This window comes from Mytilus californianus, unplaced genomic scaffold (assembly GCF_021869535.1).
Source record: "Mytilus californianus isolate M0D057914Y unplaced genomic scaffold, xbMytCali1.0.p SCAF_11, whole genome shotgun sequence".
In the NCBI taxonomy this organism is placed as follows: domain Eukaryota; kingdom Metazoa; phylum Mollusca; class Bivalvia; order Mytilida; family Mytilidae; genus Mytilus; species Mytilus californianus.
The window spans coordinates 806,265-833,333 of record NW_026262593.1 but is presented as its reverse complement, the minus strand read 5'-3'; the positions used below and the strand labels follow the sequence as shown (position 1 = coordinate 833,333).

Genomic DNA, 27,069 nt, shown 5'->3' with positions numbered 1-27,069 from the left:
GTCTATTCTGGTATCTTAAAATAGTATATAGCGGGACAAAATTGGTCTGGTAAATGACAGATCCGACGTCTATTCTGATATCTTAAAATAGTATATATGACACAATTGGTCTGGTAAATGACAGATCCGACGTCTATTCTGATCTTAAAATAGTATATAAGACACAATTGACCTGGTAAATGACAGATCCGACGTCTATTCTGGTATCTTAAAATAGTATATAGGACACAATTGGTCTGGTAAATGACAGATCCGACGTCTATTCTGGTATCTTGAAATAATATACAGGACACAATTGGTCTGGTGAATGACAGATCCGACGTCTATTCTGGTATCTTAAAATATTATATAGCGGGACACAATTGGTCTGGTTAATGACAGATCCGACGTCTATTCTGATATCTTAAAATAGTATATATAGTACACAATTGGTCTGGTAAATGACAGATCCGACGTCTATTCTGCTATCTTAAAATAGTATATAGTACACAATTGGTCTGATAAATGACAGATCCGACGTCTATTCTGGTATCTTAAAATAGTATATAGGACACAATTGGTCTGGTGAATGACAGATCCGACGTCTATTCTGGTATCTTAAAAAAGTATATAGGACACAATTGACCTGGTAAATGACAGATCCGACGTCTATTCTGGTATCTTAAATCATCTGAAACGTCGGAAACATGTTTTTTTTTCTCTCGAGTTGAATGGACACAGACACCTTGTCGCCAGATGCACTCTTTCGTTATAAGGAAGTCCGTATAATGTTAAAATGGACGCGCGTTTAAGGTAGCACAATACAAAGATTTGTTTACTTCCAGTCTCCAACCTTTAAAATGATGTTACTTTCTTATGACTGCATACAAATTAATAAAAGAGGTATATATAGATAGATAATAGATTAATCTTTTAAATGAATGTACTATTTTTGTTATGCAATGATTATGTAATCAATTATTATGCAATTAATGGCAAAATCTTGGTCAGTTCACTTGAATGAATTTAGCTCTGACATCTCTATAACTACACAAGAAATTTTAACGTTATCTTAACCAACACAGCAGGAGCTACAAAAGGGTGTCTCAAATTATCGCTATCGTATTCCATTCTCTCATAAATCTGTAATTAGTGTAAACATCCTTACCACATAAAAGTAGAGATTATTTGATTAGGTGTAAAATTTGATCTATACATTCTATCCAAAATCTGAGACACCCTTTTGTAGATAATGGCTCTAGGAACAACATATTATAAAATCAACCCTCTCGGGGTATCCATGAAGAAGCTAATTTTAATTGAAAGTGGAAATTTCTTGTAAAATTTTGTAGACACAGTTAAAATTATAATTAATTACATAATTGTTGTATAATACTAACATTGCATTAATTTGAAAGAGTAATCTGTTAGCTATCCATAAATACCACTTTTATAAATTTTCAAGCATTATAAAGAAAGTTACAGCATTTTAAAACTGGGGAGTTGGAGGTATAAAATCTTTGTATTGTGCTACCTTAACATATCAATTGAGATATATAAAACAGGAGTTGGTTATTGAGTCGTAATGGTCTTCTTACGGTAAACCATGAAGGTGCTTAGGGCACGTTAATTTTATTAATGGGAAATTGACAATGGGAAAGCTAAAATCGTCAAGTTTGTCAAATTGCATAATTAACCTCTATACCTCTTTTGTAATATGAACAACTTGATCGATGGAGATTCCTTTTGTGCCAAAAAAAAATACTTTTGAATTAATTTTCCATTTTTTTCTCTTTTAGTTAATTAATACAAAGAAGTCCAGGAAGGAATTTTGTTTTTGTATTGTTATGAGTTACAATTTATGACTAAAATCAGCAAAGAGCCATCGAAACAACATCTGACACAAAAATTTAACAATACTTTTAGATATTTGGATGATATATTGGCTCTCAATAATGACGACTTCAGTATGTATACTAAAGAAATTTATCCTGTTGAACTTACTTTAAATAAAGCTAATACTAACAATGACCACTGTCCTTTCCTCGATCTTGATATCTATATATTTAACGGGAAGCTTAATACAAACATTTATGATAAAAGAGATGATTTTTCATTTCCTGTCGTTAATTATCCATTTTTAGATGGTGACGTTCCCTTGTCACCATCTTATGGTGTTTATATATCTCAACTTGTACGATTCGCTCGTGTATGTAACAACGTATTAGATTTTAGCGAGAGAAATTTATGTATTACTGAAAAATTATTACACCAGGGTTTTCGATATCATAAACTAGTCAAAACATTTACTAAATTTTATCATCGGTACAAGGACATCATTCGTAAATATAACTCAACATGCAGACATCTTATACGTCCGGGTATTTCACATCCAATCTTTTATGTTAATATTCTTTACACAGCACAAAAATGTCAGTAGTCACCTCAAAAGCTAACAAAATCTTTAAACAGACTTATTAAGAAGGGATATAGTTACGATACTGTTGTCAGGTCATTAAAGATTGCATATTTTGGCTTTAATATTGATTAACTTATAGGGTCTTTGCATCGGAATTAAACACTTTTATTCTAAAACCAGTTGTTGGCATGACACGGGTTATGTTCTTCTCATCTATTTTGTGACGGTATAATACTAAACAAACTAACAGGAGGGATTGTGCCTGATATTCATATATATGATGAAGACATAATCAGTTTAATTGAGGTCTGGAGCTGGCATGTCAGTAACTGCTAGTAGTCTGTTGTTATTTATGTATTATTGTCATTTTGTGTATTTTCTTTTGTTTCCTATTCTGACATCGGACTCGGAACTCTCTTATACTGAGTTTTACTGTACATGTGCGTACCGTTGTGCGTTTGTTTTTTCTACATTGGCTAGAGGTATAGGGGGAGGGTTGAGATCTCAAAAAACATGTTTAACCCCGCCGCATTTTTGCGCCTGTCCCAAGTCAGGAGACTCTGGCCTTTGTTAGTCTTGTATCATTTTTAATTTTAGTTTCCTGTGTATAATTTGGAGTTTAGTATGACGTCCATTATCACTGAACTAGTATACATATTTGTTTAGGGGCCAGCTGAAGGACGCCTCCGGGTGCGGGAGTTTCTTGCTGCATTGAAGACCCATTAGTGGCCTTCGGCTGTTGTCTGCTCTATGGTCGGGTTGTTGTCTCTTTGACACATTCCCCATTTCCATTCTCAATTTGATTCATGCACATATACAGCCGAGTACTACGATACTGACCAGTTATATTGAGACGGGTAGCTGGTTGCTGAAAAAGGGCGGATATCATACCTTTTTGAAATGAATTCACCAGTATATGAAATATTCTCATGATTGTAATGGTTTCTTTCGCTTCTCTTTAATTTTGAAGTTGGATTGTCGGATATTATTAAGTGCAAATTAAAACAAGTAATAAAATTGAGAATGGAAATGGGGAATGTGTCAAAGAGACAACAACCCGACCATAGAACAGACAACAGTAGAAGGTCACCAACAGGTCTTCAATGCAGCGAGAAATTCCCGCACCCGGAGGCGTCCTTCAGCTGGCCCCTAAACAAATATGTATACTAGTTCAGTGATAATGGACGTCATACTAAACTCCAAATTATACACAGGAAACTAAAATTAAAAATGATACAAGACTAACAAAGGCCAGAGTCTCCTGACTTGGGACAGGCGCAAAAATGCGGCGGGGTTAAACATGTTTTTTGAGATCTCAACCCTCCCCCTATACCTCTAGCCAATGTAGAAAAAACAAAATTATTAAAGTTATTAAACAAATATATATACTAGTTCAGTGATAATGAACGCCATACTAAACTCCAAATTGTACACAAGAAACTAAAATTAAAAATGATACAAGAAGAATGTTTTCGGGTGTACGGTAATAAAATTTAGTTGGTTCTATTTGTTTTGTCTCGATTGAAAGTAATTAAACGATCTAAAGGTGATCAGCTGGTCAGGATAAACAGAAATTTGGTATGAGCTATATGATACTATTAGGACGTGATTTTCCTTGTCTTGAATCAGTAAAGGTTCTAGAGGTTTATACGTTTAGCATTTGTAAACATAGCATTGTCAATAAGTCGGAAGTAATGTACATTTGTGATAAACATGTTCATAGTTATCCGTATTATTTGGGTAATGGGATTTACCATAGGATACATTTTCGTACCATAGTACGGTCATGTCCGTCTGTCTGAGTCGTAGTCGTCCTCTCCTCTGTCGCGTTATTGTATTTCTAAGTGTATATTGATCTGTTATAGGGAAGCTTAATGTTAGATTTCTGGTAGTGAGACAGAAAACTGATAGGCTATGGAATTGGGTATGGCAAATGCTCACATTAATCTGTATCTGAATAGTGCTTAAGTGTAGTTGTGGACCATCAGCCATTTTGGATCGTACAATAGGAGTACGCGATCGACCTAGGCTAGATTTCTAATATGGAATTGATAATATTCAATAAACAGATGACACATACCTGAATGCAATTCATTTGTATGACTTTTCATTAAAAGAAGTGTAAGATTTATCCTATTAACAGACCGTGTTTTTTTGCAAACAGGATTCTTAAATTGTTTGGATCATTCAAAGGCTTTATTCGACAAGGGGCGGTAGCTCAGATAATTGATTTTTTTAAATGGAATGTACAGTATGTTTTTTTCTGTTTTGTATTATAGCCAGAAAAAAGGATCATATTAACACCATATTTTCTTTAATTTTGTCATTTAGATTGTCTTTCTATTCAAATATTTTTTTTCTGTACAGTCATTACATAAGTTGATAATTTTCACAAGTAGTTAAGAAACAGCACGATGACCTATTTTGTTTTTGTATCATAGTTTACAAATTGTGTGTGTCTCTATAACCGGCTTTTCTAGATATACCCGCTCCATCAGGAATGCTGAAGCCAAATTGGATATTTAGGGATGTATAAATAGTTAGATAAGAGAGGAGCAGGAGGAAAAAGGTTATTTAAACGTATAAGTCGATGAAAAAGCCATGGCAAAAACCAACAAAAAGATAAACAACCAATACACAAAACACAACATCGTAACTTATGTTAGGAGCTATATTGCCGAAGGCCCGGAAAATAATAGTCAAATTCATCTCAGATCAACTGCATTTTAGCAAAGAATGAACAAATTCTGTATCTTTTTATTATACCCATCATAGCAAGGACCTATATTATGTTAGTTATACGTCCTTGATCATAGTGATGATACTTTTAATGTTCCTTCTGTGCACCATATTGGTGCTCCTAAAAAGGCGGGAGATACAGAACATACGCACATTCAGCAGATCGTTTCCTTTCCCCTTTGAAGAAAGCTCATTCAGGTACAAAAAATGTAAGTTGCGTTTGTGAAATGTAAACTATAATTTCCCTTATAAACTCAATATATATATATATATCAACGCAATCATAGGTTTGAACCACAGGCACTTGTCTCAGAATAAAATTCCCTATATACCTTAATATAACACAAGGTACTTAACCCGCATTTTTGAAAAATGTCACACGGTCGCGAAATTCCGTTATATGCCGATTTCTTGGTTGTCAACCCCACTAACACTTGTTATGTCGTAAATCTAAATTGATTTTCTACACAATGGTGTATAACACGCCTACTTTTGTTGTCGGAATCATCAGTAGTAGGCCTACCCAAGTATGTCAATCGTCATTATTTCGTGTACCGACGTCAGATTGGAAACACAAAACTCGCAGTAAATGATTAATTATAAAAATTATTTAAAAAAAAACTTATTTAGTTTTTTTTCTGAATAGAACTTATCACCCAGTAAGCAAATGGTAAGTAAAATTGTATACTATAAGATACTATGAAAAAATATCTAACAAGTGTTATATATGTTGTATGTCTAATAAGTTACAAGTTTCTTTTTTTAGACATAAATTTTTCCCATTACGTCAATGTCATTCAGACTCTCTCTGGACTTTACGTATGAAATGAAATAAGATCAGATAATTCTGAGAAACATAAAGACCTTCCCATAAAATTTGACCAATCAGAAACCGAGATATATAAAGAGAATGGGAAGATACCTTTTACTGCGAGATGTAGGTTTCCAATTTGGCGTCGGTAGACGAAATAATTACGATTGACATACTTGGGTAGGATAGCTACTGATGATTCCGAAAACAAAAGTAGCAGTCTGTGCCAAACTCTTTTGATTTGTGTCTGACATTTGGTCAGACAGTGTTGTAGGTTTTGTCTGACCGAACAGATTTTTGTCTGTCCGAAAAAAAAAAATCAATTAAATAAGATTTTAGTGTTGTTTATTGTTTTATGATGATATTCATGGTAAATTTGCATTTCAGGAAAGCAGCTGATTTTATTAAATAAAAATAATTGTTATACTTGTATATATTAAATTTATTAGAATCTATTATATTAATTTGACAGGAACATTGTAAAACTAAGAGTCACGAGCAAAAGCCAACACTGAAGACCAATTGGCCTCTTCAGAAATAAAGTTGTCGCGTTTTAATTGCTTGCCAGGATCCCCTTTTAAATACTTAGGCGTAAACATTTTTAAACATTTTTAAATGTTTACACAGAAGTTATCATTTCTGATCTGTGCGCACGCATCTGCCATCAAAAATAATATAAGTCACAGAACCGAGACGTTTAAAACACGGTACATACGTACCAGAATGGAAGTAATGATTTCCGGAAGGTGATCATTGCGTCGCCTAAACAAAATACTATTATAAGACACAGAACCGAGACAGTGAGGCACCCGACATACGGACTGGAACTGACATACGATAGGGCGGACCTTCGTGTATTTCTGACCGATGGCGTTTGGCACAGACTGAAGTAGGCATGTCATACACCATTGTGTAGAAAAATCAATTTAGATTTACGACATAACAAGTTTTAGTGGGGTTGACAACTGAGAAATCGGCATATAATGGAATTACGCGACCGGGTGACATTTTTCAAAAATGCGAGTTAAGTACCTTGTGTTATATTAAGGTATATAGGGGAAAAAAATTCTGAGACAAGCGCCTGTGGTTTGAACGTTGTTTTCAATTTAGACTTTTATATATTTTTTCGTTTGGGCTTGTATTATATTTTCCTTCGGATTTATATGATCCGTTCATCCTATTTCGACTCTCTAAAATTCAAGAGTCTTTCCTAAATTGAGGTAAATTGTATGGCCTTCTAAATACTGTTTCGATCCCTAACATCACTGAAGAGACATGTTTATTGTTTTCTGTTTAGTACTATATTTATAATTAAGGATGTTCGCTACTCTGTTTAAAAATAACAAGCTTTTTATAAGACTGTTATAAATTTGTAGTATATACATAAAGGAACTAAAAAAGCAGAAAAAAATGAAGGGTCCGTGTGCTTGTTTTCGAGATATAAGCCATTGAAAATTTGGCGGGAAATGTTTCTCTCTAGATTTTTCATGTATTTAACATGGGCACCTTTTTTCTTTCAAATACTGGGAAAAAATAACAAGGATTATATAAGATTTTCAAAAATGGCTTTTTAAACAATATATAATAAGATTATGAAAAGAAAAGTGAGGGTTAACGGGCAAAATTTTTATTGGCACTAACATGGATAAAACTAGAGAATTCCGAATATCTGACAAAAAGTCAAAAACAAGAGTAGCGAACATCCTTAAGATCCATTTTTACATCGGTGATCCATTTATTTGGCAATCACCAATGGCAGTCAGCAGGGTTTAAGAACATCAGTTGTTCGACCTGTTAGTCAAATGGGTGTTGTTAAAATAGACTTTTTCACTTTTTTTGGTCTATTGGTAATTGTTGTTTGTGCTGTATTTAGACCCCTCTATCAAGAAATTTGTTTTACATGCACACATATAAAAATTGCGGTTTTTATCCAAAGCAATCATAGGTTTGAACGTTGTTTTAAATTTAGACTTTTATATATTTTTTCGTTTGGACTTGTATTATATTTTCCTTCGGGTTTATATGATCTGTTCATCCTATTTCGACTCTTTAAAATTCAAGAGTCTTTCCTAAATTGAGGTAAATTGTATGGCCTTCCAAATACCGTTTCGATCCCTAACATCACTGAAGAGACATTAATTGTCGAAATCCGGATATGGTGTACAAATTTTTGCACCTCATGTTTGTGGTATACCATCTTTTCCACATTTTTTGTTTTCTGTTTGGTATTAAATTAATATTAAGATCCATTTTGTTAGATCTGGTGATCAATTTGTTTGGCAATCGCCAATGGCAGTCAGCAGGGTTTAAGAACATCATTTGTTCGACCTGTTAGTCAAATGCGTTTTGTTAAAATAGACTTTTTCACTTTTTTTGGTCTATTGGAAATTGTTGTTTGTGCTGTATTTAGACCCCTCTATCAAGAAAAAGTTTTACATGCACAGGTATTAAAATTGCGGTTTTTATACGACCGCAAAAATTAAAAAATTTTTGGTCGTATATTGGTATGACGTTGGCGTCGTCGTCGTTGTCGTCGTCGTCGTCGTCGTCCGAACACACATTGGTTTTCGCACTCTAACTTTAGTTTAAGTGAATAGATCTCAATGAAATTTTACCATAAGGTTCAATACCACTAAAGGAAGGTTGGGATTGATTTTGGGGGTTATGGTACCAACAGTTAAGGAATTAGGGGCCAAAAAGGGGCCAAAAATAAGCATTTTTGTAACTTCTAGACATAACTTGTGTGTTAGTGTATGGATCTCTCTGACATTGTACCACAAGGTTCCATATCACAAAGGGAATGCTGGGATTGATTTTGGGGGTAATTGCCTCAAAATTTTAGGAATTAGGGGCCAAAAAAGGGGCAAAAAACAAGCATTTTTCTAGTTTCATGATAATAACTTGTGTGTAAGTGTATGGATCTTTATGAAATTGTACTACAAGGTTCCATATCACAAAGGGAAAGCTGGAATTGAGTTTTGGGGTAATTGCCCAAAACGTTTAGGAATAAGGGGCCAAAAAGGGGCCAAAAATAAGCATTTTTCTAGTTTCCAGACAATAACTTGTGTTCAAGTGTATGGATCTCTCTGAAATTGTACTGCAAGGTACCATACCACAAAGGGAATGCTGGGATTGATTTTGGGGGTAATTCCCTCAAAATTTTAGGAATTAGGGGCCATAAAGGGGCAAAAAAACAAGCATTTTTCTAGTTTCTGGACAATAACTTGTGTGTAAGTTTATGGATCTTTATGAAATTGTACTGCAAGGTTCCATATCACAAAGGGAAAGCTGGGTTTGAGTTTGGGGGTAATTGCCCTAAACATTTAGGAATTTGGGGCCAAAAAGGGGCCTAGAAAACAAGCATTTTTCTAGTTTCCAGACATTAACTTGTGTTTGAGTGTATGGATCTCTCTGAAATTGTACTGCAAGGTACCTTACCTCAAAAGGAAGGCTGGGATTGGGTTTGGGGGTGATGAATCATAAGGGGGTTCAAAAAATTTGGGGGGGGGATTTTTTTTCCTTTTTTTTCTTTAAAATTTTCCATTTTAAATTGGTTATTTCTGATTTATATATAAAAGCAATTAATAATGATATGGTTTTAATAGGTAAATTAAAATTTTTTAAGTTCTTAGACCACATTCATTCTGTGTCAGAAACCTATGCTGTGTCAAATATTTAATTACAATCCAAATTCAGTGCTGTATCAAGCTTGAATGTTGTGTCCATACTTGCCCCAACTGTTCAGGGTTCGACCTCTGCGGTCGTATCAAGCTGCGCCCCAGCAGGGAGCATTTTATTATCCAATGCAATCATAGGTTTGAACGTTGTTTTCAATTTAGACTGTTATATATATATATATATATACGCAATCATAGGTTTGAACGTTGTTTTCAATTTAGACTTGTTTATATTTTTCGTTTGGGCTTGTATTATATTTGCCTTCGGGTTTATATGATCTGTTCATCCTATTTTGACTCCTCAAAATTCAAGAGTCTATCCTAAATTGAGGTAAATTGTATGGCTTTCCAAATACGGTTTCGATTCCTATCATCACTGAAGAGACATTATTTGTCGAAATCCGGATATGGTGTACAAAAACCTTTGCACCTTTTGTTTGCGGTATACCATCTTTTCCGCAAGTTTATTGTTTTCTGTTTAGTATTATATTTATAATTAAGATCCATTTATTACATTGGTGATCCGTTTATTTGGCAATCGCCTATGGCAGTCAGCAGGGTTTAAGAACATTTGTTGTTCGACCTGTTAGTCAAATGCGTTTTGTTAAAATATACTTTTTCACCTTTTTGGTCTTTTGGAAAATGTTGTTTGTGCTGTATTTAGACCCCTCTAACAAGAAATTTGTTTTGCATGCACACGTATAAAAATTGCGGTTTTTATCCAACGCAATCATAGGTTTGAACGTTGTTTTCAATTTAGTCTTGTTTATATATATAAAGAAAATTAATAAAAGATAATAACGGTTTCAATTCATCACTTTTACTAGCGCTTTCACTGCTTTCACAGATCTTCATGTAATGTGACTTGTATACATAAATGTTATAAAACAATTGATTGACATTAACAATAGTATGACGTTAACAAATACAAGGGAGACTACTAATGTCATTTTAAAATTGGAGTAAAGTCTTTAAAATGTTTCGTAAAAATTAAAATATTATTTATCATTTAATCCCGTGTTGAGAATGTTTATGAATAATTCTTCTTTCTTCTTCGGGAGAAAATCATCTTGACGATTGACCATACACAAGGGAAATATTTTAAATGGTCCATTAGAACAACGATGCCCTGATGATTGTTAAATCTTCATGGTTGCTTTGCTGTCTATGTACAGTCATTCTTGTCTGTAGTCTGTAGTCATTGTAGGTCTATGTATTACTATGTAATTGTAGGTCTATGTATTACTATGTAATTGTAGGTCTATGTATTACTATGTAATTGTAGGTTTATGTATGACTATGTCATTGTAGGTTTATGTATTACTATGTAATTGTAGGTCTATGTATAACTATGTAATTGTAGGTCTATGTATTACTATGTAATTGTAGGTCTATGTATTACTATGTAATTGTAGGTCTATGTATTACTATGTAATTGTAGGTTTATGTATTACTATGTAATTGTAGGTTTATGTATTACTATGTAATTGTAGGTTTATGTATTACTATGTAATTGTAGGTCTGTAGGTTTATTGTAGGTCTATGTATTACTATGTAATTGTAGGTCTATGTATTACTATTTAATTGTAGGTCTATGTATTACTATGTAATTGTAGGTCTATGTATTACTATGTAATTGTAGGTCTATGTATTACTATGTAATTGTAGGTCTATGTATTACTATGTAATTGTAGGTTTATGTATTACTATGTCATTGTAGGTTTATGTATTACTATGTAATTGTAGGTCTATGTATAACTATGTAATTGTAGGTCTATGTATTACTATGTAATTGTAGGTTTATGTATTACTATGTAATTGTAGGTTTATGTATTACTATGTAATTGTAGGTCTGTAGGTTTATTGTAGGTCTATGTATTACTATGTAATTGTAGGTCTGTAGGTTTATTGTAGGTCTATGTATTACTATGTAATTGTAGGTCTATGTATTACTATTTAATTGTAGGTCTATGTATTACTATGTAATTGTAGGTCTATGTATTACTATTTAATTGTAGGTTTATGTATTACTATGTAATTGTAGGTTTATGTATTACTATGTAATTGTAGGTTTATGTATTACTATGTAATTGTAGGTCTATGTATTACTATGTAATTGTAGGTTTATGTATTACTATGTAATTGTAGGTCTATGTATATGTATTACTATTTAATTGTAGGTCTATGTAATACTATGTAATTGTAGGTCTATGTATTACTATGTAATTGTAGGTTTATGTATTACTATGTCATTGTAGGTCTATGTATTACTATGTAATTGTAGGTTAAAGTATTACTATGTAATTGTAGGTCTATGTATTACTATGTAATTGTAGGTCTATGTATTACTATGTAATTGTAGGTTTATGTATTACTATGTAGGTCTATGTATTACTATGTAATTGTAGGTTTATGTATTACTATTTAATTGTAGGTCTATGTATTACTATGTTATTGTAGGTCTATGTATTACTATTTAATTGTAGGTCTATTTATTACTATGTAATTGTAGGTCTATGTATTACTATGTAATTGTAGGTCTATGTATTACTATTTAATTGTAGGTTTATGTATTACCATGTAATTGTAGGTTTATGTATTACTATGTAATTGTAGGTCTGTAGGTTTATTGTAGGTTTATGTATTACTATTTAATTGTAGGTTTATGTATTACTATGTAATTGTAGGTCTATGTATTACTATGTCATTGTAGGTCTATGTATTACTATGTAATTGTAGGTCTATGTATTACTATGTAATTGTAGGTCTATGTATTACTATGTAATTGTAGGTTTATGTATTACTATGTAATTGTAGGTTAAAGTATTACTATGTAATTGTAGGTTTATGTATTACTATTTAATTGTAGGTCTATGTATTACTATGTAATTGTAGGTTTATGTATTACTATGTAATTGTAGGTCTATTTATTACTATGTAATTGTAGGTCTATGTATTACTATTTAATTGTAGGTCTATGTATTACTATTTAATTGTAGGTCTATGAAGATATGAATTGTGATTGAGGTTCTTGAAGAGATTGTTATTGCATTATGGAGAAAAGAAATTCTTCCTTTGGAAGGCCACTGTTTGTTGATGAAGAAACTGACAAACTTATCCATCCATATAACAGTTTATACAAGAAAAAACAGGAAGAATGGGAAGCAAAAGGAATTTACTACAGGTAAAGTACAAGTTGTAGATAAAACCATATCTATAGACAATACTATTCTTCTGGGCCCTATTAATATTCTCTCCTTAGTAAGGAAGCAGACCTTCTTAGCCTTATTATTCTCTCATTAGTAAGGGAGCAGACCTTCTGGGCTCTTTAGTTCTTTCACGAGTAAAGGAGCAGACCTTTTGGGCCCTATTATTCTCTCATTAGTAAGAGAGCAGACCTTCTTTACCATATTACTCTCTCATTAGTAAGTGAGAAGACCTTCTGAGCTCTTGAATTCTCTCTTTAGTAAGTGAGCAGACCTTCTGAGCCCTTTAATTCTCTCTTTAGTAAGGAGCAGACCTTGTGGGCCCTATTATTCTCTCCTTAGTAAATGAGCAGACCTTGTGGGCCCTATTATTCTTTCCTTTGTAAGGGAGCAGACCTTCTTGGCCTTATTATTCTCTCATTATTAAAGGTGCAGACCTTCTTGGCCCTTTTATTCTCTCATTAGTAAATGAGCAGACCTTGTGGGCCCTATTATTCTTTCCTTTGTAAGGGAGCAGACCTTCTGGGCCCTATTATTCTCTCATTATTAAAGTTGCAGAACTTCTTGGGCCTTTTATTCTCTCCTTAGTAAAGGAGCAGACCTTCTGGGCCCTATTATTCTCTCATTAGTAAAGGAACAGCAGCCGGTTGTACGAACGTGGCATTAGCCTAATGGGTCATTAAGTCTTCATTAAGCCTTTATGATGCATTAGGCTAATGAAGACTTAATGACTCATTAGACTAGTGACACGTTCGTACAACTGGCTGCAGACCTTTTGGAGCAGACCTTCTGGACCCTACTATTCTCTCCTTACTAAGGGAGCAGACCTTCTGGGTCCTTTAATTCTCTGATTAGTAAAGGAGCAGACCTTTTGGGCCCTATTATTCTCTCATTAGTAAGGGGAGCAGACCTTCTGGACCCTATTATTCTCTCATTAGTAAGGAGCAGACCTTCTGAGCCTTACAGTTTTCTCAATAGTAAGGGAGCAGACCTTCTGGGCCCTTTAATTCTCTCATTAGTAAAGGAGCAGACCTTCTAGGCCCTATTATTTCATTAGTAAATGAGCAGACCTTGTGGGCCCTATAATTCTTTCCTTTGTAAGGGAGCAGACCTTCTGGGCCCTATTATTTTCTCATTATTAAAAGGAGCAAACATTCTGGGCCCTTTTATTCTCTCTTTAGTAAGGGAGCAGACCATCTGGACCCTATTATTCTCTCATTAGTAAATCAGCAGACCTTCTGGGCCCTATTATTCTCTCATTAGTAAATCAGCAGACCTTCTGAACCCTATTATTCTCTCCTTAGTAAGGGAGCAGACCTTCTGTGTCCTAATATTCTCTCCTTAGTACGGGAGCAGACCTTCTGGGCTCTATTATTCTCTCATTAGTAAGGGAGCAGAAATTCTGGGCCCTATTATTCTCTCATTAGTAAATCAGCAGACCTTCTGGGCCCTATTATTCTCTCCTTAGTAAGGGAGCAGACCTTCTGGGCCCTAATATTCTCTCCTTAGTTAGAGAGCAGACCTTCTGGGCCCTATTATTCTCTCATTAGTAATGGAGGCAGACATTCTGGGCCTAATTATTCTCTCATTAGTAAAGGAGGAGACCTTCTGGACCCTATCATTCTAGCATTAATAAGGGCTCAGACCTTCTGGGCACTTTTATTCGTTATTAGTAAGGGAGCAGACCTTCTGGGCCCTATTATTCTCTCCTTAGTAAGGGAGCAGACCTTCTGGGCCCTATTATTTTCTTCTTAGTTAGAGAGCAGACCTTCTGGGCCCTATTATTATCTCATTTGTAAGGTAGCAGACATTCTTGGCCTTATTATTCTCTCATTAGTAAAGGAGCAGACCTTCTGAACCCTATTATCCTCTCCTTAGTAAGGGAGCAGATCTTCTGGGTCCTATTATTCTCTCATTAGTAAGGGGGTAGACCTTCTGGGCCCTATTATTCTCTCATTTGTAAGGGAGCAGACATTCTGGGCCTTATTATTCTCTCATTAGTTAAGGAGCTGACCTTCTGGGCCCCATTATCCTCTCATTGGTAAGGGAGCAGACCTTCTTGCCCTATTATTCTCTCATTAGTAAAGGAGCAGACCTTCTGGGCCCTATTATTCTCTCCTTAGAGAGCAGACCTTCTGGGCCCTATTATTCTCTTTGAAAGGGAGCAGACCTTCTGGGCTCTATTTTTCTCTCATTAGAAACATTGCAGACCTTATGGACCCTATTATTCTCTCATTCGTTAGGGAACAGACCTTCTGTGCCCTATTCTCTCTTGAGTAAGGGACCTATTATTCTATCATAAGTAAAGGAGCAGACCTTGGAAATTTTATTTTGTTGCTACTTGTACAGGAAACCCACAAGTATAAGCTAGTGGGAATACCCACATATTTTCGAAAGTGAAACTTACCCATATATATCTGACAGTTGGAATAACCACATATTTTTGACAGTTGGGATACCTACATATTTCTGACAGATGGAACACCCACTCATTGTTGGCGGTGGGAACACCCACATATTTCTGAAAAAAGTTGAATACCTTCATATTCCTGAGATTTGGAATACCAGATATTTCTGAGATTGGAATACCAGATATTTCTGAGCGTTGGAGTATCCATAAATTTATGCCCCCTCTGTAGTGGAGGGGGCATAACTTGTTGACTGTCATTTGGTCATTTATTTGATGGTTAGTTTAGGAACACTGGTTTGTGGTAAGATTTATATAAATCTAATTGAATGACAGTCAATGGCATACTTCTTCAAGCAAAGCTCAGTCACAGAAACCATATTATACTGGTCATATTTATAATTAAATAAACACTTGTGATCTTTTGTTTTATTTTATAGGTATGGGAAATGGACTAATGAAGAGAAGGAAAAACTGCTAGAAAATTGGAATTGGTATCTGGAAAAATATGATTCTGCTTTTGAAGACCCGTTAGATTTACTAGACAGGAGGGGAAGATCAGATTTAATTGCTCTGATGAAAGATACACAATTTTTTAAGGTCATTTCAAGGTCATTAAATAGGCCAACAGACGCCTGTTACTATAAACTTCGACGAGATGTACGTACAATAACTTTGAAAAATGGAAAATTTTTGGAAGAAGAAATGAAGCAATTAAAAAAACTGTCAAGAAAACACAGGAAAAATTTTCAGTATATTGCTGACAAAATGGGACGTGATCGACAGTCAGTACAGGACAAATTACGTCGTCATGAAAAAGCAGTAAAGAGCAAGAATTGGACAGGGGAAGAAGAGGAAGAGTTAATTGAAGCCATACGAGAAGTTTCTGGTTTACAAGACTTGAATGAAATAAAACAACTGGAAATTCCATGGAGGTCAGTAGCAGAGCTAGTACCCACTAGACATGAAGAACAGTGCAGGGCACATTTTTCTACCTTGAAACGTTGGAAGCTTCAAAATATTGATGGGAATGCTAGTCACATGCCAAAATGGCGGCGACAACATTCTTATTTGTTGATAGATATTTTATCCAATGGAGACTATTCTATAGAAACAGATATTGATTGGAATGAAATTAATCAATCATTTGTTGATGTCAGTCCATCAGCAACTTATATACAAAAACAGTTCTATAAGTTGAAAAGTGGAATACCTGACTTCCATAGAAAATCTTTTTCTGATTTGTTGGAGGAAATTAGACATCTTCATTCCAGTCATAAACACATACCAAATTAATAATTATTAGTTCTGGACATTAACCATGTTAACACATGAGTAGTTATTAGTTATTAGTTCTGGACATTAACACATGAGTAATTAATAGATATTAGTTCTGGACATTAACACATGATTAATTAATGGTTATTAGTTCTGGATATTAACGTGTATATGAGTAATTAATAGTTATTAGTTCTGAAAACATGAGTAATTAATAGTTATTACTTCTGGACATTAACACATGAGTAATTAATAGATATTAGTTCTGGACATTAACACATGAGTAATTAATAGTTATAAGTTCTGGATATTAACATGTGTATATGAGTAATTAATAGTTATTAGTTCTGAAAACATGAGTAATTAATAGTTATTAGTTCTGGACATTAACCATGACGATGATGTTAACACATGAGTAATTAATAGTTATTAGTTCTGGAATTAAACATGTGTATATGAGTAATTAATAGTTATTAGTTCTGGACACATGAGTAATTAATCATTTTTATCAGAGAAAATATGTTCTGCAAAACATGAAATACATTAAATATGAAATGATATTCTATCTCCCCTTTTTGTTTTTTGTATGAATGAAACAAGAAGTTTGAAAAATATTGATGAGATAAGAGAACAACCTAATAAAAGAATTAGATAAAACGCAAGATATTTAGGCTGTCAAGTACATAATTCAATAGTTTTATTGAAAATTTCAGAGATCAAATTTTTTTTTAAATTTTGGTTTTCAGATGTTATCTTTTGAACTTTATGTCTTCTTACCAAGCTTGATTTTATACTGACATATGAAGTGAGAAAGGCCCTATTTATTTTTGGGTCAATAGGTCAAAGGCAATGTCAATAAAATAAGTTTTTTAATTGTTTATGTTGATAAGGTAAATTTCCAATAAAATTGAGAATGGAAATGGGGAATGTGTCAAAGAGACAACAACCTGACCATAGAGCAGACAACAGCCGAAGGCCACCAATGGGTCTTCAATGCAGCAAGCAGCTGGCCCCTAAACAAATATGTATACTAGTTCAGTGATAATGGACGTCATACTAAACTCCAAATTATACACAAGAAACTAAAATTAAAAATGATACAAGACTAACAAAGGCCAGAGGCTCCTGACTTAGGACAGGCGCAAAAATGCGGCGGGGTTAAACATGTTTTTTGAGATCTCAACCCTCCCCCTATACCTCAAGCCAATGTAGAAAAAACAACCACAACAGTACGCACAGTAAAACTCAGTTTAAGAGAAGTCCAAGTCCGATGTCAGAATAGGAAACAAAAGAAAATAAACAAAATGACAATAATACACAAATAACAACAGACTACTAGCAGTTACTGACATGCCAGCTCCAGACCTCAGTTAAACTGATTAAAAGATTATGTCTTCATCATATGAATATCAGGCACAATCCCTCCTGTTAGGGGTTTAGTATTATACCATCATAAAATATATGAGAAGAACATAACCCGTGTCATGCCAACAACTGGTTTCAGAATAAATATGTTTAATTCCGATGCAAAGACCCTATAAGTGAATCAATATTAAAGCCAAAATATGCAATCTTTAATGACCTGACAACAGTATCGTAACTATATCCCTTCTTAATTAATAATAAGTCTGTTTAAAGGTTTTGTTAGCTTTTGAGGTGAATACTGACATTTTTGTGCTTTGCAAAGAATATTACCATTAAAGATTGGATGTGAAATATAACGTATAAGATGTCTGCATGTCGAGTTATATTTACGAATGATGTCCTTATACCAATGATAAAATTTAGTAAATGTTTTGACTAGTTTATGATATCGAAAACCCTGGTGTAATAATTTTTCAGTAATACATAAAATGCCCTTTTCTGGAAAATATTGAATTATAAATTTAATTAAAATACTCTCTACAGACTTCAACTTTTAATCTACAGTGTCTTATAATCATGATAGTTGTTTTCAAAATCAATCAGCAATTCTTGGAGGAGAAATATAGTATACCTATGTTTTAACTTACAAAATGCCCCCAAAACAACCTTTTTAGATTAATTTTGAAGACAATAAAGATCGTCGTTTCAAAGTCTATCTGCTCGTCCCATGTTCTACAAGGATAAATGATAAACTTTATTAGAAGTGTCTTCATTTGGAAAATTTGTTCTCTTTCTAAAGATAAAATGTAAAAGGTGAAACATGTAATAGCCTAATTAAGTAATAAACAAAGAGCTTAATTTTAATATGACCAATTAAGTGTCAAAATGGTGAAAAGATTGATTGTAAAAGAAACTAATTAGTTCAGTTCAGTTCAGTTTCTTGTATATTCCTCCATTTATTGTGGAGCACTACCCATAGGGTATAATTGTAGCAAATATATACACCTAGTGTTTTATGACAATGGTCAATTTTCCATTATTTAATCATGACAAGGTATAATTCATTGATCTTTTGACAACAATAAAACATTTTCACAGTAATGCTTTTCAAATAAAAAAATCAATACTCAAATGATTATGTTCTTAATTAATCCAGAAACCTTTAAATCCTGCTTTAGCTATATCTCCAAAAATCTGTAAAAGATACATAGTATGTAAAAAAGGTAATGCCATGTAATGCTATGTAATGCATGAAATTACACAACTTTTTTCTCAAGTAATGCATCAAATTACAATTACATGTAATGCAAAAAATGCTGCATTACACATTCATGCAATTACTTGGAAAAATGTAAGGCATTACCATGCATTACAATTACAAATTGGCATTACCCCATGCCTGGTAATAGGGAGCGTTATTTGGTTTATAAATTGTTGTGCAAATCATAGATTCACATTTAACTCATTTTATTTACTTAAAAAGTGCTTATCCTTCTAAAGACATGCAGTTAATACAATAGTGATTTATTAATGTTCTTTTTTGTCCACACCATACCGATGATATGATTTGAAATTATTCAAACTACTTTTCCAATCTTTCCATGAGTGATTTCGATCACTTTGATTTTTATAGCTCATTGGTCAATATTTAATTTTCTTAATTAGGTCTGTTTCTCAAATACTAAAATCAATCAGCTAACAATAATTGGTGTATGGTATTAATTGTGAGGTGTTTATGTCTGTCTGGCTGGGTTCATCTGACCTTGACCTCATTGACACGGATTATTGATAACCTTAACATGCTTAAGTTTATATGTATGCAAGATTTTATGAATTTTCATTGTGTAATCAACTATTTAATGATCCCATTTTTACCAAAAATATGTAATGCACTTATGAAATGAAAGCTATTTGTCAAATCTTGCACTATAATAATTGTTGGATCCCATACTAGGCTATTTCTGCTTGCTTTCTTGCTTAGGCAAGGATACAGTTTACCCAACCACAGAGTTCCTTCCCATGGAAAAAGTTTTAGATTGGAAACTCAAGTCTGTAAATTAATAATGGACTATTGAACCAATAAGTTATATTTTTTTCATTTTTGGTCAAAATAATAAGTTAGTAGATCTCAACACTTAATATTTCTACCCATGTCAAATTTTCTCCATCTTCAACAGTTTGCAAGATAATAGACATAACTTGTATTTTACCTCAATGTTCTATTTTTAGCCTTCATGGCCATGTTTGTTGGCAGGACATACTTGTCAAACCTCCATGGAATTGTATGAATATGCATGAACAAAAGCTCTTTTATGGTCAAAAGACAGTATCCAGAGCAAAATTTTGAAAATATTTTTCTCCATATTTCCGACAATTTTTCAGACATGAATGAATTTGTTAAACCTTCATGGAATGTTATTCAATTTGGACAGAAATTTCTTCACGAACATGAAATTGCATCTGCAGAAAAATATGTAATTAAAAAAAAAAATTGCCGTATTTTACTGTTAAATGGATATAGTTTTTTGCAGACAATATTACACTTTTGCTCTGACAGCAGCAAAAGCAGATAAAATACAGGGTTCTACAGAACCCTTTGCAATCTATTTTAAACTAGATACCCCAAGGACGATTGTAGTCAAGTTTGTTTACTAGTCTGTTTGCAAGTTCCCTAATTGACTAATTAACAATCCATTTTGAGAGTTGTTTCCATAAAGAGGGACATAAATTTTTAATTGACAATGTCAAGCTTGAGGAAAGAGAAAATTTATCTATTTGCAATCGTAAAGATTTTAAATCTTGCACTTTCATGAACAGTTCGGTTTGATAAAACAAATTGCAATTTGGTCAGAATTTTGAATAAACTTCAATAGGTGGAGAGCAACACTTACAGTCAAGTCACAGTAATAACATTGAATCATTTGTTAAGCTAAAACTGTTGATATAAATAATTATTTTACATTAAAACTTGGTTAAAATGTCTGAATATCACTTTCAACTTTACATGCTTTGCATTTCCAGTCTACAATTAGCAAAGGGAAATAACTTGTGTTAAAAGTGTGTAATCACAGATTAAATAGGTAATAGGCGAATAGACTATTCTCCAATTAGTTTAAAGGAGACAATTTCTGTAAAAGTTTTATGGACGACAGATGACAGGGCAAGTACTGAGACAGGCTCACATGGACATTCTGGACAGGAGAGCTAAAAATAATAAGAAAAAACTTTTTCTCACATTTAATCATTTCAACTAGGAATGGAAACTAGAGGCTTTCACTCACCTTGGTCTTTGTGCATATTCAACAAAGGACACTCTCCAACATTGTAGATGAGAATAGAATTCATGACAAAAATCTCTGTTTTGTTGATTTTGTATTGCTGATCATTTAGTCTGTTTAGTTTCTTTCTATCTTCTTTAGTTTTTGCTCAAAACACAAAAGAGGGTAAAAACAAAAACTCATTTAAGGGCAATCACTCATATAAAGAGTGAGAGTCTACTAGCTATATTGACAAAATTTGACTTGTTAGTAGATCTTGCCTTGCTGATCATTTTTGTGATTTAAAGTGTCTATTATCTATTTTAATTTTTGATATATAAAGCAAATGCAAAAAAAATGGAGAATAAAAATCGTTATTAAAGGGCAATAATTCCAATAAGGAGATGTCAGACGAATTCCTCCATATTGTCTTAATTGTAGATATTGTCTTGCTGATCACTTTTGCTTATTTAAATTTCTATCTATCTATTATAATTTTTAAGATATAAGGCAAAAATGCAGGAAAAAATTGTCATGAAAGAGCAATAACTCTAGTAAGGAGTTGACTGACAATTTCGACTGTGCACACACTTATTTATAGATCTTGTCTTGCTGATCAATTTAGCAATTTAAAGTTTCTCTCTTTCTATTATAATTTTCAAGATAATAGCCAAAAAGAAAAAAAAAGTAAATGTCATTTAAGGGCAATAACTCCTATAATAAGTCGTTTGACAGTTTTGACGTTTACAGACAATTGGTAGAGCTCAACATTCTGAACATTTTTGCCACTGTCAGATTTTCTTTATTTATAACAGTTTTCAAAATAATAGACAAAACTTGCATTTTACCCCTATGTTCTATTTTTAGCCATGTCAGCCATCTTGGTTGGCAGGCGGGGTCATCCGACATAATTTTTAAACTAGATACCCCAATGATGATTGTGGTTGAATTTGGTCCAGTAGTTTCAGAGGAGAAGATTTTTGTAAAGTTAACAGACGACGACAGACGCCAAGTGATGTGATAAAAGGAAACATGTCAAACTTGTTATCACATATAATCATTTCCACTAGGAATGGAAATAAAAGGAAACATGTCAAACTTGTTATTACATGTAATCATTTCCACTAGGAATGGAAATAAAAAGGAAACATGTCAAACTTATTATCACATGTAATCATTTCCACTAGGAATGGAAATAAAAGGAAACATGTCAAACTTGTTATCACATGTAATCATTTCCACAAGGAATGGAAATAAAAAGGAAACTTGTCAAACTTGTTATCACATGTAATCATTTCCACTAGGAATGGAAATAAATAGGAAACATGTCAAACTTGTTATCATACCACTAGGAATGGAAATAAAAAGGAAACTTGTCAAACTTGTTATCACATGTAATCATTTCCACTAGGAATGGAAATAAAAAGGAAACATGTCAAACTTGTTATCACATGTAATCATTTCCACTAGGAATGGAAATAAAAAGGAAACATGTCAAACTTGTTATCACATTTAATCATTAAGCAACATATAATTTACACAAACAATTATAACAATAGGAAATAAATTATTGTAACTTGTAAAAAGCTATGATCATTTAACATGACATGTGTCCTTAAAATGTTAGAATGCGTCCTTGAAATGGTCACTATACCAAGTTACACGTAAGAATACGTCCTTGAAATGGTCACTATACCAAGTTACACATAAGAATGCGTCCTTGGAATGTTCACCATAAGAATTCTGAACTAACATGATACAAAACATAATTGAAAATACCATTTTAATAATAAATGTTACATGTGGATAAGTTAAAAAACATATGAGTTATGGTATTTATGTAGGAGGCAGTAACATAGCCTGTTATTAAGGGATCTAAGAAATATTTTGTTGTACAGACATTAACATGTCTGTTGAAATTACCCTGGAGTTATCTCTGCTTTGTCATGTGACATGTAAGTTGAATTACCATGGAGTTATCTACCTTTGTCATTTCTGATTCTGTCATGTGACATGTTTGTTGAATTACCATGGAGTTATCTTCCATGGTCATTTCTGCTTCTGTCATGTGACATGTCTGTTGAAATTACCATGGAGTTATCTACCTTTGTCATTTTCTGCTTTTGTCATGAATAATAAGGAATGGTGGACTTTGATGAATTGTTCAAAGGACTTTTAAAAATATTGCTGATTTGTTCAAATTTTAAATCAAGAAATATGTCCATAGGAAACCATGCCCTGCTCGCAATATCACATTTCCATGTTCAGTGAACTGTGAAATCTTGGTCAAACCCCTAATTTGGAATACATTTATAAATTTCACATCAAATTCAGGCTGTTAGTTTTCTTGAATCGTTTTACATTTGTCATATAGGGGCCTTTTATAGCTTACTATGCGGTATGAGTTTTGCTCATTGTTGAAGGTTGTACGGTGAACTATAGTTGTTTACTTCTGTGTCATATGGTCTCTGGTTGAGATTTGTGACCACAAATTCATGGAAATTATCTTAAACCAAAATAATTCCTCAAATTTGATGAACTGCAAATCAGTGTCAAAACTCTTAATTTCGCATATATTTTAAAAAGTTAAGTATAAACATTCAAGTTAATTTGACAACAAACTCCTGGTAATATATACTATCTTAAAGCAAAAGTGTAACCTGATATGGAAAGGATGGACAAACAGACTTGAAAACATGATGCCCTTAGGCTATTTATCTCTTCTTTAACTCAATTTAATTGATAGATTGTTGGTTGCTTATTGTCCAGTGGCAAATATTTCATGCATGCTCAGAACGATACTCAATTTGAAATCCTGTTTCAAGTATGCTTAACAATTCTTCATTCAACCTGAATATATAAAGACTGTTAGATAGTAAATCCTTTTTCACACCGCATTACATTTGATAAACAATGGCTGCTTGATGATGGAACTATTTTTTTTTAAGGATCAGTCTTCATAACATTTGACCAACAATGGCTGCTTGATGATGGAACTGGTTTTTTAAGGATCAGTCTTCATAACATTCGACTAACAATGGCTGCTTGATGATGGAACTGGTTTTTTAAGGATCAGTCTTCATAACATTTGATTAACAATGACTGTTTGATAATAGAACAGTTTTTTTTAAGGATCATTATATGATGGAGCTTTGTTTATAATGATCAGTCTTCATTATATTTGATTTACAATGGCTGTTACATGATCGACCCTTCACTTTTGTAAACAAAACAAACATTTTTCATTCAATCTTAATTAACAAAGACTGTAACATAATGGACCCTCGTTCTTTTGTTGACCATTCTAGTTCATTGTTTTTAAATTTAGGGTCTATTTGTTCATCAAAGCCTAAAGACTGAGGTCCAACTTTATAGGACCCTGGTTTTAACCACACTTGTAATCCTATTCTAACACAGTAGGTCTTTTTTGTCTTTGGATCTGTTAATCTGTAAAATAAAATAATTAAATTCTCAATTTAAGTACAATAAAATATAAATCCGTATACAGTAAAGCTAGATTAATGATGTAAATACTGACTATAGTTTTGTTTGAAAGCTAGATTAATGATGTAAATACTGACTATAGTTGGAGATATGTGGAGTTTGTCACAGTCTTCTTTTGATTTACTTTTGTTGTTGGGTCAGTATGTTTACATACAATTTTCTTTGTTTAATTTCTAGTTTTGTCTTGTTGGGGATAGAGTAGTTGAAACTAGACTAATTTATGCAGTGTCTGGCAGTGAAGGCAATGTCAACTGATTATGTGATTATGTCAATACATATGCTGTGTCTGGCAGTGTAGGCAATGTCAACTGATTATGTGATTATGTCAACACATAGGCTGTGTCTCGCAGTGTATGCAATGTCAACCAATTATGTGATTATGTCAATACATATGCTATGTCTGGCAGTGTAGGCAATGTCAACTGATTATGTGATTATGTCAATACATATGCTGTGTCTGGCAGTGTTGGCAATGTCAACTGATTATGTGATTATGTCAATACATATGCCGTGTCTGGCAGTGTAGGCAATGTCAACTGATTATGTGATTATGTCAATTTATGAGAAACCCACTAATGGTAAGACATTGGTAGTTGATATTGTCAAAATATAGTAAAAGTCAAAAACTGAACAAATCAAAATGACAGTACAATATGGTCAACAACAGATATTGGCAAACAATCATACCAAGTATGAGAGCTTTCTGTCAAATAGTGTCACAGAAGTTCTCAAAGTGTCTTGTGGTACAAAAGTAATAAAGAAGTCCCATGACTCCTGTTAAAATGGGAAAATCAAAATGATGGTACACTATGGTAAACAAGTCCGATCGCAAACAATCCTACCAAGTCTGATGGCAAACAATCCTACCAAGTCTGATGGCAAACAATCCTACCAAGTCTGATGGCAAACAATCCTACCAAGTCTGAAAGCTTTATCCTAAATGATCACAGAGGAGTTGCATTCACAAGGTGTCATGGTTACAATTAGTAAGAGCTGAACATATTGTATAGGTACTTGTCTATTGTTAAAGGCCATATATAGATGTTTTGGTGATTTTGAACACAGGGTGTCAAATATGATTTCAAGTTCAGAGTACTTAAGGTGGAAAATCTTGATAGATAACTCCTTAAATCAGTTATGTGTTTGTATTCTGCAGTTTCATCAATGCTTTTTTAGCATTTTTGTGAAACACAACCTAAATAATCTGAGTTTAGATTCTTGATGATCTGAAAATTCAGAAATTATTGCGATGTTTTTATTATTGTGAAAAATGCGACAGGGTTATAATCGCAATAATTTAAACTCGCATTTTGAAATTTTTTATATGAATTAAACAGGATTCTTCTCAATATCGCAAAAATTAAAATCGCATTTTAGTCTAAAATGACAAAATCACAATAATAAATGCACGCAATAATTTCTGAATTTACAGTACTTACTTGTATTTAGGACTGAATTCATTACATCCAGCATATTTAATAGTTGGAGACAAATACACTGGCTTCAGACCACATGTTTCTGGTCGTGATTTCTCCGTGTATTTTGTTATAGATGACGTTAAAATACTACATGATCCACTCTCACTTCCTAAAAATAGATTAAATTGACAAAGCTTAATACAGCTAATAAACCCCAGAATAGAACACATTAAAAAGATTACTGCTGGTAATTTTATCATCAGTTAGTTAATCATGAACGAGCATCACACTAAACAGATCTCTGAGGAAATGCTTTCACAAGTGGAGGGATAAAAAATGGCTGCTATTTGCTCTCTGTTCAACTGAAGCAAGAGATAGATTTCTTTCAAGAACATCTTTTTAAACAAAATATCAAACAAAATGTTCTTAACCCTTAAAAATTTGGTTAATTATCTTATAATATAATGATGAAAGTCACTGTATACATTCTTCCATAACATTAACTCCCAAAATTACATTTGTTTGTCATATTCACGTTATCAACATGTAATTCATAAGATACATAAACATCAGTACAGGAAAATGATTTTACTCAATAATAAGATTAACAGATAAAAAATAATAATAAACAATACCACATCAAAGCAAGCTCAAAGTAATTAACTTTTTATGCTTCTCTACATTCTAATATCTGTGGCTATACTTCATAGATGATTTCACATGCAACATCATAAGCAGTACAAGAAGACATGACCTCATGAATTGCCCAAAACAGTTTATTTTTACCTGAAACATGTAAATCACCAGTATCTACAATTCTCCGTTACAAATCCATCCGTATTCCATAATATGCTGAGTGCCTACCTGATACATGTAAATCATCAGTATCTACAATTCTCTGTAACAAATCCATCCCTGTTCCATAATATGCTGAGTGCCTACCTGACACATGTAAATCACCAGTATCTACTTTTCTCTGTAACAAATCCATCCCTGTTCCATAATATGC

The 27,069-nt window shown here is 33.1% G+C and overlaps 2 protein-coding genes across 6 annotated transcripts in view; one reads left to right on the top strand and one right to left on the bottom strand.

Moving 5' to 3' along the window:
- The first annotated feature begins 5,302 nt into the window (after nucleotides 1–5,302).
- LOC127719329 (cyclin-D-binding Myb-like transcription factor 1) lies at nucleotides 5,303–17,076 on the top strand. 2 transcript variants are annotated; one of them, XM_052225387.1, is made up of 3 exons: nucleotides 5,303–5,346; nucleotides 12,625–12,809; nucleotides 15,679–17,076. In XM_052225387.1, the coding sequence occupies exons 2-3, from the start codon at nucleotides 12,679–12,681 to the stop codon at nucleotides 16,532–16,534; spliced, it is 987 nt and encodes a 328-aa protein (XP_052081347.1). In that variant the 5' UTR covers nucleotides 5,303–5,346; nucleotides 12,625–12,678; the 3' UTR covers nucleotides 16,535–17,076. The 2 variants fall into 2 exon arrangements, with proteins under 2 accessions (XP_052081347.1, XP_052081348.1); XM_052225388.1 differs by having other exon boundaries at nucleotides 5,318–5,335.
- A 5,561-nt stretch (nucleotides 17,077–22,637) lies between these two features.
- The window catches only part of LOC127719326 (neuralized-like protein 4), a 55,354-nt gene continuing 50,922 nt past the window's right edge, over nucleotides 22,638–27,069 (bottom strand). For all 4 annotated transcript variants that reach the window (XM_052225381.1, XM_052225382.1, XM_052225383.1 and 1 more), the window contains 2 exons: nucleotides 26,082–26,229; nucleotides 22,638–24,585 (listed from right to left, as the gene is read on the bottom strand). In XM_052225381.1, coding sequence (XP_052081341.1) covers nucleotides 24,381–24,585; nucleotides 26,082–26,229 — 353 coding nt within the window. In that variant the 3' untranslated portion in view covers nucleotides 22,638–24,380. The remainder of the gene's footprint in view (nucleotides 24,586–26,081; nucleotides 26,230–27,069) is intronic.

What these genes read in the sequence shown, in the direction of transcription:
- LOC127719329 (XM_052225387.1), top strand. Translation starts at nt 12,679, where the DNA reads ATGGAGAAAAGAAATTCTTCCTTTGGAAGGCCACTGTTTGTTGATGAA. An exon ending in GCAAAAGGAATTTACTACAG is followed by an intron (nt 12,810 to 15,678) that starts GTAAAGTACAAG and finishes TTTATTTTATAG; the next exon opens with GTATGGGAAATGGACTAATG.